This window comes from Galeopterus variegatus, unplaced genomic scaffold (genome assembly GCF_000696425.1).
Source record: "Galeopterus variegatus unplaced genomic scaffold, G_variegatus-3.0.2 Scaffold4895, whole genome shotgun sequence".
NCBI lineage: Eukaryota > Metazoa > Chordata > Mammalia > Dermoptera > Cynocephalidae > Galeopterus > Galeopterus variegatus.
Window position 1 is genome coordinate 30,673 of NW_007731006.1, and position 16,707 is coordinate 47,379.

Here is a 16,707-nt window from a genome sequence, read left to right on the forward strand (position 1 = left end):
GACTTGGTGTTGTCAGCACCACGCTCAGCCAGTGAGCGAACCGGCCATCCCTATATGGGATCCGAACCCGTGGCCTTGGTGTTATCAGCACCGCACTCTACCGAGTGAGCCACAGGCCGGCCCTGGTTGCCAGATTTTTGCCTGTGGAGCGTCTTCCTCCTCCTGGTCTTGGTGCGGGGGAAGTGGGCATTACAGCTGCCCTCCTGTCCCACAGTTTGGCCTGGGATGAGGTCACAGGGTGGGGTCGTCCCCAAGATGCTGGCCTGGCTGGGGTGAACCCTTCAGATGTTTCTTAGTTCCCGCCACCCTTGATTGGGGACAAGATGGGTGGAGGATCAGGCTGCCCCCCACGCCCGGGAGGGAGCACTGCCTCCATTCCTCCTCCCTTCTGGGTCCCTTCATCCACGGGCTGGAAATAGAAACCGCTAAGTAATGATTAAAGTCAAATTCAGACCTAAAAATAAAGAGCTGGTAAAGGAATAGCTCGTATGCTCTCTGCATGGCTGAGGGGAGAAGCGAGCAGGGAGAGGCTGTCTCTGGGTGGCTGAGCCCCTGCTCACCGGGATCAGGAGTGCTCCAGCAGTTGAGGGGGGCTCTTTTATTGGACATGATGCAGCCTGCAGTGCCCTTTGGTTATAGACTGCACCCGTCAGGGGCAGACTGGCAGGACCATGTAGAAAATCTCATTTTTCCCATGGGAAACTGAGGCCCAGAAGGAAGAAGTGGTTTGTCCAGTGACTCTCCGGGAGCTTCCCTTAGCAGACCTCCAGAGACCAGAGGGCCCCATGCAGCCCAGCCCGCCTTTTCTGCCTGCTCAGTTTCTCTTCCTGGTTTTGAGGTGCTGTGATGAGGGCAGCTTCAGCACACTCTAGCTGTGTACACCCTCCGACCGCAGCTTCCCTCCGCCTCTCCCCTCCCCTTCTGTGGTCTGGGTCCAGAGTCAAAGGAACAAGCAGAAGAGAAGCTTGGTTGGCACTGCTACGGCTGTCGTGCTCTCGGCAAGGTTGGAAGCCTTGTGGGCGGGTGAAAACCTGGGTGTCATCTAAGCCCTGTCCACACTGGCTGCTGCTTCTCAGCCCTCCCCAACCTGGCACCTGGTCTCCACCCAGCCTTGTGCATCTGCAGCCTGTGCTGTCCATGCTGCAGGGAGATAAGGGGGGAGGATGGAGAACGAACCCTGAGAGCTTCCCTGCTGGCCAGTAGAGGAGACCAGACTCAGGGGAGTCAATTAGGGGAGGCCTGTGGTTCCAACTTCCTGTCAGGGCTGGTGGGAGCTCAGAAGCTGGTGATCTGCGTGGGCTGGAGCAGCCTGGAGGACTTCCTGGAGGGGAAGGGCCCGTGAAAATTGAGAAGCATTTCAGGAAGAAGCATGGTGGGGGGGAGGTCCTTGTTTGGACCTTCTCTAGGGCTGTTGGGTCTCTAGTTGCTGTGAGGCCCCAGGCAAGCTCTTGGCCTCTCTGTGCAAGGCCAGGATATGCAGATGAGCAAGAAGTAGGCACAGATGTACCTCTGCTTCCCAGAACAGAAGGGCCAAGCTCCGGGCAGACCTTTTCTTGGTGCCCCCCATCTGTCCATTTTCAGGGTGTCATATGTCCTGCTTAGGGAAAGGTTGGGGGAAAGGTCTCCTGTGCAAGATTCTGACAGTTCAAGTCCCTGTTCTTTCCCTTGGAAGCCGGACGACCCTCCTCAGAGCCTGTTTTCTCCTCTAACAGAAGTCAGCATTGCCCCATGTGGTTTCTTGAGGATTAAATGACTGGCGCAGGGCCCCAAACCAGGTTGGGTGAGTAGGCTTTGGTGCTCGTGCTTTCATGTGTGCAGTCCGTCCCGCTGGGGGAGAGCGCCGATCCCCCCTTCTCCCTCAAGGGGTGGCAGTTCTGTCTGTCCCTTGTGTTGGCCCCCATAGCTCTACCTTCTGACCTGTGTGTTCTGCAGGTCCCAGTTCTGAAATGCCGAGACCAAAAGTCCGGGGGCCAAGGTTCTAGACACCTCGTGGGCCTCTGACCTCAGTCTCTCCAACTATAGTGTGGCTAAGGAGACTTTGGGGTGAGGGACAAGGATACTCCATGACTTTTCAGGGTTCATTGGAGGTTAGTGCTGGGAGACTGTATGTAAATGTAGGCAAATGAAGATGCAAAGACCACAGTCTGCACTAAGGGGGTGAGGGGAGCTGAGGCCTGGGTTTGAGCCCTGGGGAGGCCCAGAGTCCCCGTTGCCCAGCACACGTAGGTAATTAGGCTCCTGAGCGGTAATTAGAAACCTTTCTAGGCCAGGAGTGGCAGCCTCAAGCCGCAGCGGTGTGGGGGGCGGCTCCCGTTAGCCTCTCCTCAGTCCAGCCCCCACCTCTTCCAAACCGCTAGATGGGATTTCCGATCCCACTGAGCCATTGGGAGCAGGAAAAAAGCCAGTGAGTTGCTGTAATTTGGTGTTTAACATTTCTCAGCCACTAAACTCGCCCTTCCCCTTAGGTCAGGGGTACTGCAGGCTGAGGGACCCCCGAGGTGAGGCTAGAGCAGCATGCACTGGAGCCAGCACGAGCCATCTTATAGTCCCTCCCCCTCTTCCCAGAACTCGCCCTTCCCCTTAGGTCAGGGGTACTGCAGGCTGAGGGACCCCCGAGGTGAGGCTAGGGCAGCATGCACTGGAGCCAGCACGAGCCATCTTATAGTCCCTCCCCCTCTTCCCAAGGAGGTTTAGAACCCTCCAGCCCTACCTCCTGGTGTGTGGCTGGGGTGTCACAGTGCTGTCAGCCTGGGTGCCCGCTGCAGAACCAGGGGTGGGGCTGGTTTTATTGCTGCCAAACCAGCCCAACTGCTGGCAGGTGCCCCGCCCTCATCAGGTGCACTGCCCTTTCTGAGGGGGTGTGCCCAAATCTGAAACTTAATTCTGCCTGTGTCTGTCCTGTGACCTGTAGGAAACTTCCGGCTGGGCTCAGAGCCTCCTTGGGCCCCCACCCCAAGACTTCTTCAGCCTTCATTAACTCCCTCTGTACCTCAGTTTGGAATCTTAGTCTCAGCCCACTTCTGCTCTGCACACCCCACTCCCAGCTGCTTCCCCCTGAAATACTTCCAGCTGCCGCTCCCCTCCCCCTTCCTCCTGGAAGCTTTCCCAGGTGGCCCCTGTCTCTCCTCAATCTATTGAGGCACTGAGCACTCCAGGCCAGGATTGACCACTGGTGGCCAGGCAGACAGGAGCCTGGTCTGCCTTTTGTCAGGGTCCCCAGCACCAGGACCCAGGCTGAGCACAGAAGAGTGAAGATCTTGGGTCCCCAAGGGCAGGACCTCCTAGGCCCTTTCCTCGTCCTGCCCATCCTGGCCTACCAAGCATGGTGCTGGGCACACAGGATGGCTCCTGAAAGTTGGCTCAAAGAATGAGAAGGCAAGGTGGCTGTCCCAGCCCCCAGAGGGCCTGTCCAGCTGGGTCCTGTGACAGGACCAGAGTCTCCAGGGGCCACAGCCCTGAGTCCCCAGGTCTCTTGTGCACTTCCCTTTTCAGTGTGTATTTTTAGCAGGGTGTAAACAGTAACTGAAGGCTCCCATGCCCCATTAGGCAGCAGAGTTTTGGTGAGGGGGGCAGGGCAAGGAACCCCTTGACCTATCCTGGCCCTTAGCACGTGCCTGGCTTTGGTGTTCTACAGCTGCCTCCAGGGCAAAGAAAGGGCAGCCTGGGAGTTTCTGGGCTCCCAATTCCCCTTCATCTCCCCTCCCTGCCAGCCTGGGTTCCCAAGAAAAGCCTGCCTGAGGCTGCGGCCACTGACCTCAGCACTTGGGCACAATGCCCAGTATGTTCCCGGGACCCCAGCACAAGGGCTGCTGGGAGCAAGTTTTGGGACAGGAAGTCAGAGTGGACACTGGCCCTGCCACATCCCAAGTCCCCTGTCCTCTAGCCCTCGTAGGGGTGGGGTGACAGCTGATGTCCTTTTGGGGTTAAATATAGTCCCATTGGTTATAGGACCTCAGTGTGGTACAGGCAGCCTGGCTTCCCCCCTTTGTTCATTCGTTTATTTGTTCATTCATTCATTCATTCATTCGGCACTTATTTACTGAGCGGCCACCATGGGCCCAGCCCATGCTGGGGATGCAGACATGAGTCAGACCCTAGCTCTCCCCCTACACAGCTCCCACTCCACCCGAAACCACAGGCCACAGCCAGTGAGGTTCTCACTGGAACACAGGGATGCGTGAGAGGCCCGGGCAGCCAACACAGCTGGGGACCCAAGGAGGGCTCCTGACAGAGGTGGTTTACAAAAAGTTATTATTGTCAATTTTATTTTTAGGGGAAGGTAATAGATGCATGTGGTTTAAAAAAAAAAGTCAAAAAGAACGTAATAGCACATATGCAGTAAAAAGTAAGTTTCCCTTGAACTTGGTCCCATTCTCCCTTCCCATCCCAGAGGCAACCTCTGTTATCAGTTTCCTCTGTCTTTCCAAAGATAATCTTGGCATCTCTGAGTGAAGGTATGCAGTATACATCTTTAAAAACACAACTGGTATGGCCGGCCCGTGGCTCACTCGGGAGAGTGCGGTGCTGATAGCACCAAGGCCCCGGGTTCGGATCCCATATAGGGATGGCCGGTTCGCTCACTGGCTGAGCGTGGTGCTGACAACACCAAGCCAAGGGTTAAGATCCCCTTACCAGTCATCTTTTAAAAAAAAAACAAAACACAACTGGTAGTGTACCATAGATTATCTGCACCTGGCTGTTTTAAAGCCTTTTATTGTGAGTGTTTCAAACCTACCATAAAGTTGAAGTAGTGGTACAATGAATATTGACATATCCTCCACCCAGGCTTCCCTGTTCTTAACATTTTGCCACATGTGTTTTGCCTCTTCTTTTATCTGCGTAGACATATGTGTGTGGGGTATTTTGTTGATTTGTTTGAGGGTTAGTTGCAGGCATCGTATCATTCGCTCCTGAGAACTTTAGCGTATACCTCTTCCATAATCACAGTACTGTGATCACACTTTGAAACATTGGCATTAATTCTATAATACCGTCTATTACTTTCATTTCCCCAACTGTCCTCACATGGTTTTTATAGCTGGTTGCCACCCCCAATCCAGAATCCAATTCACGATCATGTATTGAATCTTGTTGTCATGTTTCTTTAGTGTCCTATTTAATCTAGAACATTCTCTATCCCCCCAACCCCCCTTTTTTGGTATTTTATGACATTGATGTCAAGAATCCAGGGCAATTGTTTTGGATTTGTCTGATTGCTCCTTCCTGATTGGAATCAGGTTAAACAGCTCTGGCAGGAATATTACACAAGTGATGCTGTGTCCTCCTCAGTATGTCACACAGGAGGCACTTATTGTCCTCTCTCCTTTATTTACTTATTTATTTATTTTATTTTATTTTTTTTTTAAAAGATGACCGGTAAGGGGATCTTAACCCTTGACTTGGTGTTGTCAGCACCACGCCCAGCCAGTGAGCGAACCGGCCATCCCTATATGGGATCCGAACCCGGGGCCTTGGTGTTATCAGCACCGCACTCTCCCGAGTGAGCCACCGGGCCGGCCCCTTACTTATTTATTTTTATGGTGCTGGCCGGTATGGGGATCCGAATCTGTGACCTTGGTGTTACCAGCACCACACTCTCCCAAGTGAGCTCACTGGCCAGCCTGTCTCCTTTTTGGTGATGCTTAATTGGATCACTTGGTTAAGGAAGTGACTGCCAGATCTCCCTATTGTGAAGGTGCTTTTTCCTCTTTCTGATTAGTCCGTTGGGTGGTACTTGAATGCTCTGTCTCTGTCCTCCTCCCCCAGCAATTTCCTCCAATGACTTGAGCTGGTGTTTTGCCATTTTACTTCCTATGTCATTGGAAGTGTTCCGTATCAGCGCCTGGAGATCTGTTCTGGCCCCATCACCGCTGGAGCTATGCTGCTCCCTTTTGGGGAGGTCTGGTCACTTATTACCCAGTCCCCCACTAGTGGACATAAAGGCTGTCTCCCCATTTCTTGTTACTCCAAACAGTATACTGCAGGGATTGTCCTACTACATTTTTTCTTAGGCATGTGTACAACAGAAGAAGCTGAAATTCCTCAGCTGCACCCCCAAGGTTGAGTGGAAGTTCCTTGGGTAGAGAAGAGGGTGGGAGTGGGGAGGAAATAGCAAGGCAGGGAAGTGGGCAGGGTACAGATGTCCTGGGAACTGCAAGTGGGAAACTTGTCTGGCAGGTAGGAGCCAGCAAGTACCAGAAGGGTCAAGTGACTTTTCCATGGTCACTCAGCAAGTTGGTGGCAAAACCATGTACATGACGCCTAGGACAGCATTCCTGCACTGCCTGTGTAGAGTGGCCTGGCCCTAAGTTCAGATAAGCCCAGAAAGGACCCCCCTCTGTGCCTGACAGGCTAGATGTGGAGGCCTGAGTTTGCAGTAGCCCCTCCCAGCCACTCTGGCTCTCTCAGCCTGTGACTCAGAGGGGGAGGGGCTCACCTCCTGGGGATGCCATAAGAAGGGGGCCCCAGCACAGGCACTGGCTGGGAGGCTGCTGAGCCATCCTGGGCTCATGACCTCACCAGGGAGGGGCTGTCTGAGAGGGTCAAGGCTCCCTCTTGCATCTGTGGCAAGGCAGGCAGCGTTCCTGGTGCTGAGAGGCAGTGACTCCAGTTCTCAGAGCAGCGCTTGGAGTTGCAAGGTTATTACCAGTCCATTGTACAGAGGGGGAAACTGGGTCCCAAGTTCACAGCCGGTAGAATAAAGGTGGTTAGCTCCTCTTTCCCCTTTCCAGATCCTCTGCAGCCTTTAAAGCCCAGCCCTTCGAGATAGACCACCTTGCTCCTCCTGACCACTCCTGGGCTTGCCTCTTCCTCTCAACACCACCTTCTGTGCCCGAGGGCAACTCCTGGGGGCATAGTGTGGGGCAGAGAGGCACCAGGGGATTGGGGGAGGACAGGCCAAACTGCTCAGGAGTCTGACACCTGAGTGGAACAGGATGCTCACTCTAGGTGTGACCTCAGGCAAGGCCACCTTGCCTCTCTGGGCCTCCCTCTGGGTCCTCATCTTAAAACGGGGATAATGATAGCCTCTCTCTTGGAGTTGTTAGAGGATTTGATGAGCTATAATGTGCCAAGGACAGGGCCTGGCACAGAGTAAGTGCTCAGAAAACAAGGCCTGTTATTATTTTTATTATTATCATCAAAGCAATGGGGAGGTGGTGGCGGCGGCAGCTGCAGGCCACGAAGGGAGTGTTTGTAAACTGACAGCTGGAAGGGTGACTAACAGTGCCACAGCCTCTGAGGCCTCCTGCAGTGGCAGCGGCAGCAAGTTTTGGGAGAGAGGGGGAGGCACAGGGATGTGGAGAGGTAGCAGGACCCCTGTTCACAAGGTCCTGAAGGTTGGGGCCCAGCCAACCACAGTGGGACCCCAACTCAAGCTCTGGGCTGTCACCCCCAGCTAATGTGTGACTTCGTTCTTGAGCCTCAGTTTCCGCTTCTATAAAATGGGGGTAAGAAGGATTCACAGGTCCCCCATAACTTGCAGTCTGAGAGGACCTTGGGGGTGGGGTGGTCCTGTCCCCAGGGTGGTTCAGCCGTGTGAATGTGGGTAGACGTGGGGGTTTCCAGGCTCATCCTCCTTGGGCTTCAGTGTCCCTGCTGGGTTTGATGGGCTGGGTCCTGGGGGCGGAGTGGACCGTGTCCTAAGAGGAAGGGAAGTCCTTTTGTCTGGGGGAGTGGTGGGAGGCATGCCAGACACTTCCAAGTTTGGGGCCTCATTCCACTCCCTCCACAGCCTGCATGTAGAGGACCTCTGTCACCCTGAGTTGCACACTTGGCAGAGCTGGGTTTTAAGCTCAGGTCTGCCTGGCTGTAGAACCAGGTATGTGGCCTGGAAGTGGTGGTTGTCTTCCCTGGCCCTCTTCTCCCCAGTTCCTTCCACTCTCCAAGATCATAGGCTCCCCTGCTGAAGCCCCAGGCCCCATCACCCTCAGACTCAAACCCCGTTTCTTTACATTGGCCTTGGAAAGCCCCTTGCCACCAGGCAAGGTTTATGCCAGGCCCACTTGAAACCATCCCCTGCAGCAGACTGACTTGGGCTGGACTGTGGAAGCTCGGGTTCCTTGGGCCCCAGATGGGCAGAGTCTGCCTCCCACCTGCCGTCACCATCATCTTCCACTCATGCCAGTTTCTCTTGGCTATGCCTGCCTCCTAGCCCGACCCTTTGGTCAGGCTGCTGCACCAATCTGGGCTGCCTTCTCTGGCCACACTCTGCCTTTCTAAGCCCTCCAGTCTTCGAGGCTCAGCGCTGCCTCCTCCAGGAAGCCTGTGTAAGCTGTGCAGTCCTTGCTCACTTAACACCCCACAGCGCCTGCTCAGATGTCTTCTCCCTCTGCCTGGCCTGGGGTAGGTGCTGATGTGTATAACCAGCAGCCCAGTCCCTGGACTTCATCCATCCCATCAAATGAGCCTGGCGTCGAGGCTCGTGAAAGAGATTCTCTTCTAACATACTGTGACCATGGAGAAGCCCCTGGCCCTGTCTAAGGATCAGTTTCCTCACCTGTAGGGAGCTCTGGGCTGGGGCTGCAAAGTACATATGTATAGACAGGCTTGGCTTGCTGCACCTGGGGCACAGAATTGGCAGGGTAGCTTTTTGAGGGAGTCAACTTTATTAAAGTAAACATACACCAAAAAGTGCACCAACCGTAAGGGTACAGCTCAGTGAATCGCCACAAAGTGAACCCACCCTATGACTGGGCTCTGAAAATGCATATAACCAGCATCTAGAGGTCCCCTTGCACCCCTTTCAGTCCCTCCCCCCCTCCCAAGGGCAGTTGTTGTCCTGACAGCATGAATTGGTTTGGCCGATTTTGAACTTTATACAAACGGAATCACATAGTATGTGCTTTTCTGTCTGGCTTCTCGGTTAACACTATGTTTAGAAATTCATCAGCATTGTTTTGTGAGCTGTAGTTCATTCGTGTTCACTGCTGTACAGTGTTCCATTTTGTGGATCTGCATAGTTTATCCGCTTTACTCTTGATGAGCATCTGGGCAGATCCCAGTTTGAGGTTTATTACAAATGATGCTGCTGGGAGTGCTCCTGGGCCTACCTTGGTGGACACTGCTGTTTTCTCTTGGGTGTGTACCTGGAAGTGGGCTCGGTGTGCATTTGGCTTTGGAGATGCTGCAGGGCAAGCTCTTGTAGTTAAAGGACCTGGGGGGCTCACAGAGCATGAGTGACTTCCTGGGTCACACAGAGCCTTCTCAGTCTCACAGAGCTGCCTGGGCCCCTTCCCCCATGTTAGTTAGCTCCTGGGACTGATGGGGCTGATGGCAGGTGGTGCTCGTGCTGCCAACCCTCCGAGTGTCCTTTGCCTCTCTCGGCTGTTCTGTTGGGCCTGTAAGGCTCCTGGGGCTTGGGGTTGGCCCCCTTTGTCCTTGAGGGTCCTCAGCCTCCATGCTCCTGCCTCTTCCTCTGTTCAGTGCCCTCAGGCTGCTGAGACTAGAAAGAGCAGCCCTTGCCCCAAGTCCCAACTCTAGGAAACCTGTGGCACCTGTTCACACTCCTGTGGGGAAGGATCTGGATTTCAGTGATTGCGTGGAGGCCATCTCCTCACACCCCTTCCCAATCTTTGCCCTTCTGCCACAGCTCTAATGGTACCAAGTGACACGTCAGCCTTCCTGTAACACAGGGACGCCAGATCTGAGAAGATGTCGGCAATACAGGTACCGTGGGCTTGTGGGGTGTAGGGTATTTGTGCATACCCAGGAAAGAGAATGAGGTTTTAGATCAAACCATTCCCCTTTTTCCCAGCCCTTGTCCCATCCCAGGCTTTCAATAAAGTAGAATTCTAGTGTGCATTTTCAGACACAGGGCCTCAAGACAGGAGCACGGCTCTGGGGCCTGTGGAGGAATCTCAGCTGGAAGGGACCCAGAGTTCTCGGGGGAAGGAGTGCCTCATCCAGACTCAGGGAGGGCAGCTAAGAAGCTGTGACCTTGAGCGTGTGCAGGCAGGTGGGTGGAGAGGGGCCCAAGGCTGCACCCTCCCACCTGTTGCCTGCCCTGCAGGCCGCCTGGCCATCCGGTACAGAATGTATTGCCAAGTACAACTTCCATGGCACCGCTGAGCAGGACCTTCCCTTCTGCAAAGGAGACGTGCTCACCATTGTGGCTGTCACCAAGGTACTCAGGGAACCCACCTCTGGGGCTTCTCTCTGGGTCTTGGTTTCCCTGTGAAGGAGGTTAGGCCTGAAAGTGTGTCTGGGCTGCCCCCTCCCCAGGACCCCAACTGGTACAAAGCCAAGAACAAGGTGGGCCGTGAGGGCATCATTCCAGCCAACTATGTCCAGAAGCGGGAGGGCGTAAAGGCGGGTACCAAACTCAGCCTCATGCCGTGAGTACCTGGAAGAGGGGTCGGGGCCACCCCGCCTAGGGAGAAAAGAAGAACAGGCCCTGTTGTCTCTTATCAGAAGAGAGCAGGGGGCTAGAGCCAGGTGCTGGCATGTAGGTGGGGGCTTCCTGAGGAGAGGGACAGGGTGTGGGTGCTGGACCTCACAGAGAGGGGAGGATGGCATAGGAGGGCGGAAGACAGAAGGGACAGGGAGCGGAAAATGAGGGCCTCAGGTACCTGACTGAGCAAGTGGGAACCATGGAAGATACCCCGTGGAAGGGACCAGAGGGAGCACCTTCAGAAAGGGGAGGCTGGCAGAAGCATGGGGGAGGCTGGCAGGAGGCACCAGGGTCAGTCCCTTTGGGCCACTATGACTCCTGGCCCCACCACCCCCTAGCTGGTTCCATGGCAAGATCACACGGGAGCAGGCCGAGCGGCTTCTCTACCCGCCGGAGACAGGCCTGTTTCTGGTGCGGGAGAGCACCAACTACCCCGGGGACTACACGCTGTGCGTGAGCTGCGAAGGCAAGGTGGAGCACTACCGCATCATGTACCATGCCAGCAAGCTCAGCATCGATGAGGAGGTGTACTTCGAGAACCTCATGCAGCTGGTGGAGGTGAGCTAGTAGGGCACCTGGCTGTGGCCTCACCCCGCACGCTCACACCCTCCTGAGCCCACCCACCCGGGAACACTTGCACACAACTCTGGACTCCAGCTCCAGCCCCACTATTTCTTGCTGGGTGAGCCGGGCACATTGAGCAACCTCTGTGAGCCCTCATTTCCTTACATCTTTACAGGAACACCTGCTGCATGCCAGGATTGGTCTCTGACCCCACAATGCCACCTCAAGGAGGGTAGCATTAGCCCCATTTTGTAGACCAGGAAATGAAAGTTCAGAGTAGTTAAGGGGCCTGCTTAAGGTCACACAGCCATAAATTGGAGGTGCCAGAACTAGCTTCCCTTCAGTCTGTCTAATCCAAGAACTAACTTCCCTTCAGCCACTCACAGAACTACGTGCCCAGATGTGTGTATATAAACATGAGCTATATATTGTGATGGCCAGGTCCCCCAGGCTTCTGCACCTGCACGGACGTGCCCACATGTTCCTGCAGCTTCCGAGGCTGGCTCTGCCAGCCCTGGCCAGGCTACACCTGGCATCCAGTAGCCGCAGGCAGACTCCCAGATGTCTACCATACTCACTCTCATATTCCGCCTGCTGGCCTGGTGTGGCCTGTGGTAGGGGAGGGCGGGGGTCCCTGGCACACTTGGTTAGAGGTTGGTATCAGGACCGAGCCAGGATTTGCCCTCTGCTTCAGGATACTGGCGAGGCACAGAGTGGTAGTGGCAACTGGGTGTTTGTCCAACAGTGGGTGTTGAGTGGCAGGAGAAATGGGTCACGTGTCAGAGTAGGGTTTTCCCAACCCTTGCCCTGCCAGAAATAGGGAGCCTTCCCCACGCAAAGCAACGGCTGGCCAGGCGGGCTCAGCCTCTGCCACCCTCTGGTGGTCAGGCCTGGGTGGTGCATGTGAACAACTGGGTGGTGGGGTGCTGTGGGGGCTGGCTCTGAGTGCCCCGCCCTGTCCTCCCCTCCCCAGCACTACACCTCAGACGCAGATGGGCTCTGTACTCGCCTCATCAAACCAAAGGTCATGGAGGGCACAGTGGCGGCCCAGGATGAGTTCTACCGCAGTGAGTGTGCCCCACTCCCAGACCTCTTGCCCACCCCGTCCACCTGCCCAGGCTTCCGTGCACTGCCCCATCCAGGGGGCTCTGGAGACCTCCAAGGAACCCCACACACATGATAGTCCAGTCTGCCTCTGTCATCCCAGCTGTGACCCACAGCCTGGCCTCCACACCCCTCACCGGCCCCTCCTCACAGGTGGCTGGGCACTGAACATGAAGGAATTGAAGCTGCTGCAGACCATCGGGAAGGGGGAGTTTGGAGGTGAGCTGGAGGGGCTGGGGGTCCCAGGAGGGTCCAAGGGACTGTGGGGAGTCCAGGGAACAGCCCTAGCTATCTTCCCCCACAGATGTGATGCTGGGCGATTACCGAGGGAACAAAGTTGCTGTCAAGTGCATTAAGAACGATGCCACTGCCCAGGCCTTTCTGGCTGAAGCCTCGGTCATGACGTGAGTTGGAGCAGGGGTGGGTGGGGAGGTTGCCTGGGGTGGGAGGGCAGTAAGGGGAGGCTTGGCGGGCTTTGACCACCCCCGTCCTGCCCCAGGCAACTGCGGCACAGCAACCTGGTACAGCTTCTGGGCGTGATCGTGGAGGAGAAGGGCGGGCTCTACATCGTCACTGAGTACATGGCCAAGGTGGGCATTGCCCCAAGATCTGGGACTGAACACTGGGCCTTCTAGCTGCCCTAAACCTCCCACCATGCACATGGGCCCCTGCTCCCTCAGTCCCCCTTGTCCCAACTGAGCTTTGAAGTCACCAGGGCTCACATTTTGTCCTGGCTCATCACTTATTGACTGTGACCTTGGACAAGTCCCGCAGCTCTCCAAGCCTCGCTTTCCTCACCTGCGAGGTGGAGATAATAACAAAGCCTACCTCAGAGTTGTATTACGAGTTCAAAGAGACCATGCTGAGTCTTGCTGAGCACAGTGTTCAGCAAGGATGTGGGACCCCTCCCCTGCTCCTTCCCTCTCCTCACACCTCCCGTGGGTGTCACCATTTACCCAGCCCCCAAGCCCACTGTTCCTGAGGGCTGCAGGGCAAGTCTGACCTGGGGGGCTGTCTGTCCTGCCCCCCAGGGGAGCCTGGTGGACTATCTGCGGTCACGGGGTCGGTCGGTGCTGGGCGGAGACTGTCTCCTCAAGTTCTCACTGTGAGTGAAGCAGCGCCAGGGGTGGGGGGTTCGAAGGGGACCCCACCCTGCTATGGGAGCCCCAGTCTGAGGGGACATGTGACTGGCCTGCCCCCAGAGACGTCTGTGAGGCCATGGAATATCTGGAGGGCAACAACTTCGTACACCGGGATCTGGCTGCCCGCAATGTGCTGGTGTCTGAGGACAACGTGGCCAAGGTCAGCGACTTTGGCCTTACCAAGGAGGCCTCCAGCACCCAGGACACGGGCAAACTGCCAGTCAAGTGGACAGCTCCCGAGGCCCTGAGAGAGAAGGTGAGACGGCCTCCCTCCAGGCCAGAGCATTGGTGGGTGGGGGTCCTGGGTCACCCCAACCCCCAGATTCCCAGGACCTGACGCTGCTTCTCCCGCCCACATGGCAGAAATTCTCCACCAAGTCTGATGTGTGGAGTTTTGGAATCCTTCTCTGGGAAATCTACTCCTTTGGGCGAGTGCCTTATCCAAGAATTGTGAGTATAGGCTGGGGCCAGGGGCATGGCTGGGTTGGGGGTGGGGCGTGGAGCAAGGTAGGGTGGCACGGGTGTGGTGGTCCCCGCCTGTGCAGTCTGAGGCCTAGAAGCACAGACCTTCCCCGGGGAACTTCCAGGCTGCTTCTTGGGCCTGTGTCTGAAGCGCAGCTGAAGGGGATCCCTGAAGAGGGATGCTGGGGAGTCAGGCCCTGCACTGACTCATACCATGCACCTGCCCGCAGCCCCTGAAGGATGTCGTCCCTCGGGTGGAGAAGGGCTACAAGATGGACGCCCCCGATGGCTGCCCACCCGCAGTCTACGAGGTCATGAAGAATTGCTGGCACCTGGACGCCGCTGTGCGGCCCTCCTTCCTACAGCTTCGAGAGCAGCTCGAGCACATCAAAACCCACGAGCTGCGCCTGTGACCACCGGCCTCGGCCCAGTCACGGGCCTGTGGGGACTGAACCCGGAAGGTCGTGGACCCTGCTTGCTGGGCCCAAACTGGAACTGAGCCCCAGCGGGCCGGTGGGCCTCTTTCCTCTGCCCCAGCCTGTGCCCCCTCTGGCCCCCAGGGACCCTGCCTAGGCCTGGTACCTTCTCTTGTGGACCCACCTTTGGGGCTTGGGGAGCCTCCTGAAGGGGCCAAGAATGGAGGAGGCTGAAGAGCAGGAGAGCCTCTTTCCTCTGCCCCAGCCTGTGCCCCCTCTGGCCCCCAGGGACCCTGCCTAGGCCTGGCACCTTCTCTTGTGGACCCGCCTTTGGGGCTTGGGGAGCCTCCTGAAGGGGCCAAGAATGGAGGAGGCTGAAGAGCAGGAGGCAGCGCCCCTACAGTGGTCAGGCTTCCTGGGCCTCCCATCGCTCTCCTTCTTAGAGTTTTATTCCCTTCCTTTTTTGAGATTTTTTTCTGTGTGTTTATTTTTTATTATTTTTCAAGATACGGAGAAAGAAAATACCCAGCAAATGGGCATTTTACAAGAAGTACGAATCTTATTTTTCCTGCCCTGCCCACAAGGGTCAGGGTGGGATCAGGACACATCACCCCAGCCTTGTCCCCATTCCGTGTTCTGTGTCCCGTGTCGCCTCGGTCCGCCCCGTGTTTGCGCTTGACCATGTTGCACTGTTTGCATGTGCCCAAGGCAGACGTCTGTCAGGGGCTTGGATTTCATGTGCCACTGCCGCTCGCCACCCGCCTTGTGAGATGGAATCGTAATAAACCACGCCATGAGGACACCGCCACCCAGCCTCGGCGCTTCCTCCACTGATCCTGCCTGTCCTGCCCAGTGGTCCCCCCATGCCATCTTGTCCATCCCCCTGTCTCTGTGAGTGGGGCCGGGTGGGGAGCATGGCCAGGAGATGTAGCCGCCGCTTTGTGTCAGCTGCACGAGTGAGTGTCCTGTGTCTGCCCATGAAGAGTGCTCGCTGCCTGCCCCACCTCGCGTCTGGGGCCCCACCTGGCATCAAGGCCCCATCCACAGGATGCTTCCTTGGTGGGGTCTGGCTGCCTCTTCCGCTGAAGCTCAGGGAGGGCTGGAGCCAAGGATGGTGGCCACCTAGGCCTGAGCAGATGATCCCAGTCAAGCCCCCTGTTCAAGAATGAGAAAAAGCGGTGGTGGGCCTGGGAGCTGGGTGGGGACCCTCGGTAGGAAATAAGATGAAGGTCTCATGCCTCAGAAGATGCTGCCCCTAGGGGGTGATACGAAGGGGAGTACTCTTGTGCCTCTGATGGTTCTCACATTTTGCGTAAGATGCAACAGCTCTGCCCCATCCGCACCCCTGCTGTGTGCCAAGCCCTGTGCCTTATTGGACTTTGCAGGGGCTGAGGATGCAGGGGGCGGGAGGAGATCCAGGCCCTGCCCCCAGGCACCTTCCAGTGGGGAGAGAGCCTTTCCCCACCCCGCCTATGGGGGCACAGAAGGGAAATGACCAACCATGAGGGAGAGTTCTCCCTCTTAGGTTGTCCAAAGGCAGAGGTCAGTACAGAACCTCTGAAGGTTGGGGGAGCTTGATTTGTTCATGGGGACAAGCAGGGTGGGGGATTCCCCTGTGTAATTGCTGCTCTGATGCTTCCTGTCCAGGCCAGCAGGACCTGAAGACCAGGGGCTTCTGACTTTGAACTCTGCCTTGTGCCTGTTCCTCCTCAGACCCACTATAGTTCCAGCTGCCATTATCTCTGCTGGCCCAGTGCAGCAGCCTCTTTGCCTCCTCCAATCCATCCTTTGTGCACACTGCCAGACTAATTTTCCTAAAACCAGACCATTCATTCATTCAAAAACAAGTATTTGAATAACAGCTGTGTGCTAGGAGTGGGGTTCAGCAGTGAGCAAACCAGACCCCGTGGAATTTACAGTTGGGAAGACAGTCAAATAATCACACATTGACCATGAAAAACTAAGAAGTTATAAAGCAGACGCATAACATGGTATCTTGTCTGTAGATCAAGGAGGGCTTCCTGGAAGGAGGAGCATTTAGGCTCAGATCAGAAGGATGAGCAGGAGGCATGGGTGGAGGATTAGCAACATTCCAGGAAGAGATACTGAGATTGGAGGGAGGGCAGCTTGTTCCGAGATCTCTGAGAAGATGGGTGAAGATGATATACAGACATTTGTGGTGAGGACTTCACTTTTATCAAATCGAGAGCCATGGGAAGCCAGTGGCAAGTTTTGAGCAGGCAGGTGACATGTCAGATATATGTTATTGAAATGACAACCTTTGCTTCTGGCAGGGATGATCTGAGAGCAGTGCAGTGAGGACTGGGCTAGGTGAGAGCATGGTGGGACTCCAGAGAGATGTAAGAGATAGAGCTGACAGAACTTGGTAATGGGTTTCGTATGAGGGTGAGGGACAGGAAGGAGCCATAGTGACGCCTGATTCTAGCAGGATTGGGGGGGCAGGGTGGCAGGGGCACCTGCTCAGCAAGGGAACCAAGAGACTGATGTTGAGGAGGGAGCATCATGAGTTCTGTTAAGGGCATGTTGAATTTCAGGTGTGCCTTTGAAACTGCCAAGAGGTGTTGAATAAATTGTTGGAACCCAGAAGCCGGAGAGGGAAGTTTGAGAG

The 16,707-nt window shown here is 55.8% G+C and overlaps 1 protein-coding gene across 2 annotated transcripts in view; it reads left to right on the forward strand.

Moving 5' to 3' along the window:
- CSK (c-src tyrosine kinase) overlaps positions 1–14,180 on the forward strand; it is a 19,948-nt gene extending 5,768 nt beyond the window's left edge. Inside the window, exons 1-13 of one of the 2 annotated variants that reach the window (XM_008588550.1) lie at positions 1,712–1,780; positions 9,590–9,666; positions 10,010–10,123; positions 10,222–10,334; positions 10,729–10,948; positions 11,928–12,021; positions 12,212–12,277; positions 12,363–12,462; positions 12,558–12,648; positions 13,090–13,163; positions 13,261–13,456; positions 13,564–13,650; positions 13,893–14,180. In XM_008588550.1, the coding sequence (XP_008586772.1) occupies positions 9,652–9,666; positions 10,010–10,123; positions 10,222–10,334; positions 10,729–10,948; positions 11,928–12,021; positions 12,212–12,277; positions 12,363–12,462; positions 12,558–12,648; positions 13,090–13,163; positions 13,261–13,456; positions 13,564–13,650; positions 13,893–14,075 (1,353 nt within the window). In that variant the 5' untranslated portion in view covers positions 1,712–1,780; positions 9,590–9,651 and the 3' untranslated portion in view covers positions 14,076–14,180. Of the gene's footprint in view, positions 1–1,711; positions 1,781–9,589; positions 9,667–10,009; positions 10,124–10,221; positions 10,335–10,728; positions 10,949–11,927; positions 12,022–12,211; positions 12,278–12,362; positions 12,463–12,557; positions 12,649–13,089; positions 13,164–13,260; positions 13,457–13,563; positions 13,651–13,892 lie in introns of those variants that run through there. The other variant, XM_008588549.1, reaches the window with a different exon arrangement.
- The last annotated feature ends 2,527 nt before the right edge of the window (positions 14,181–16,707 follow it).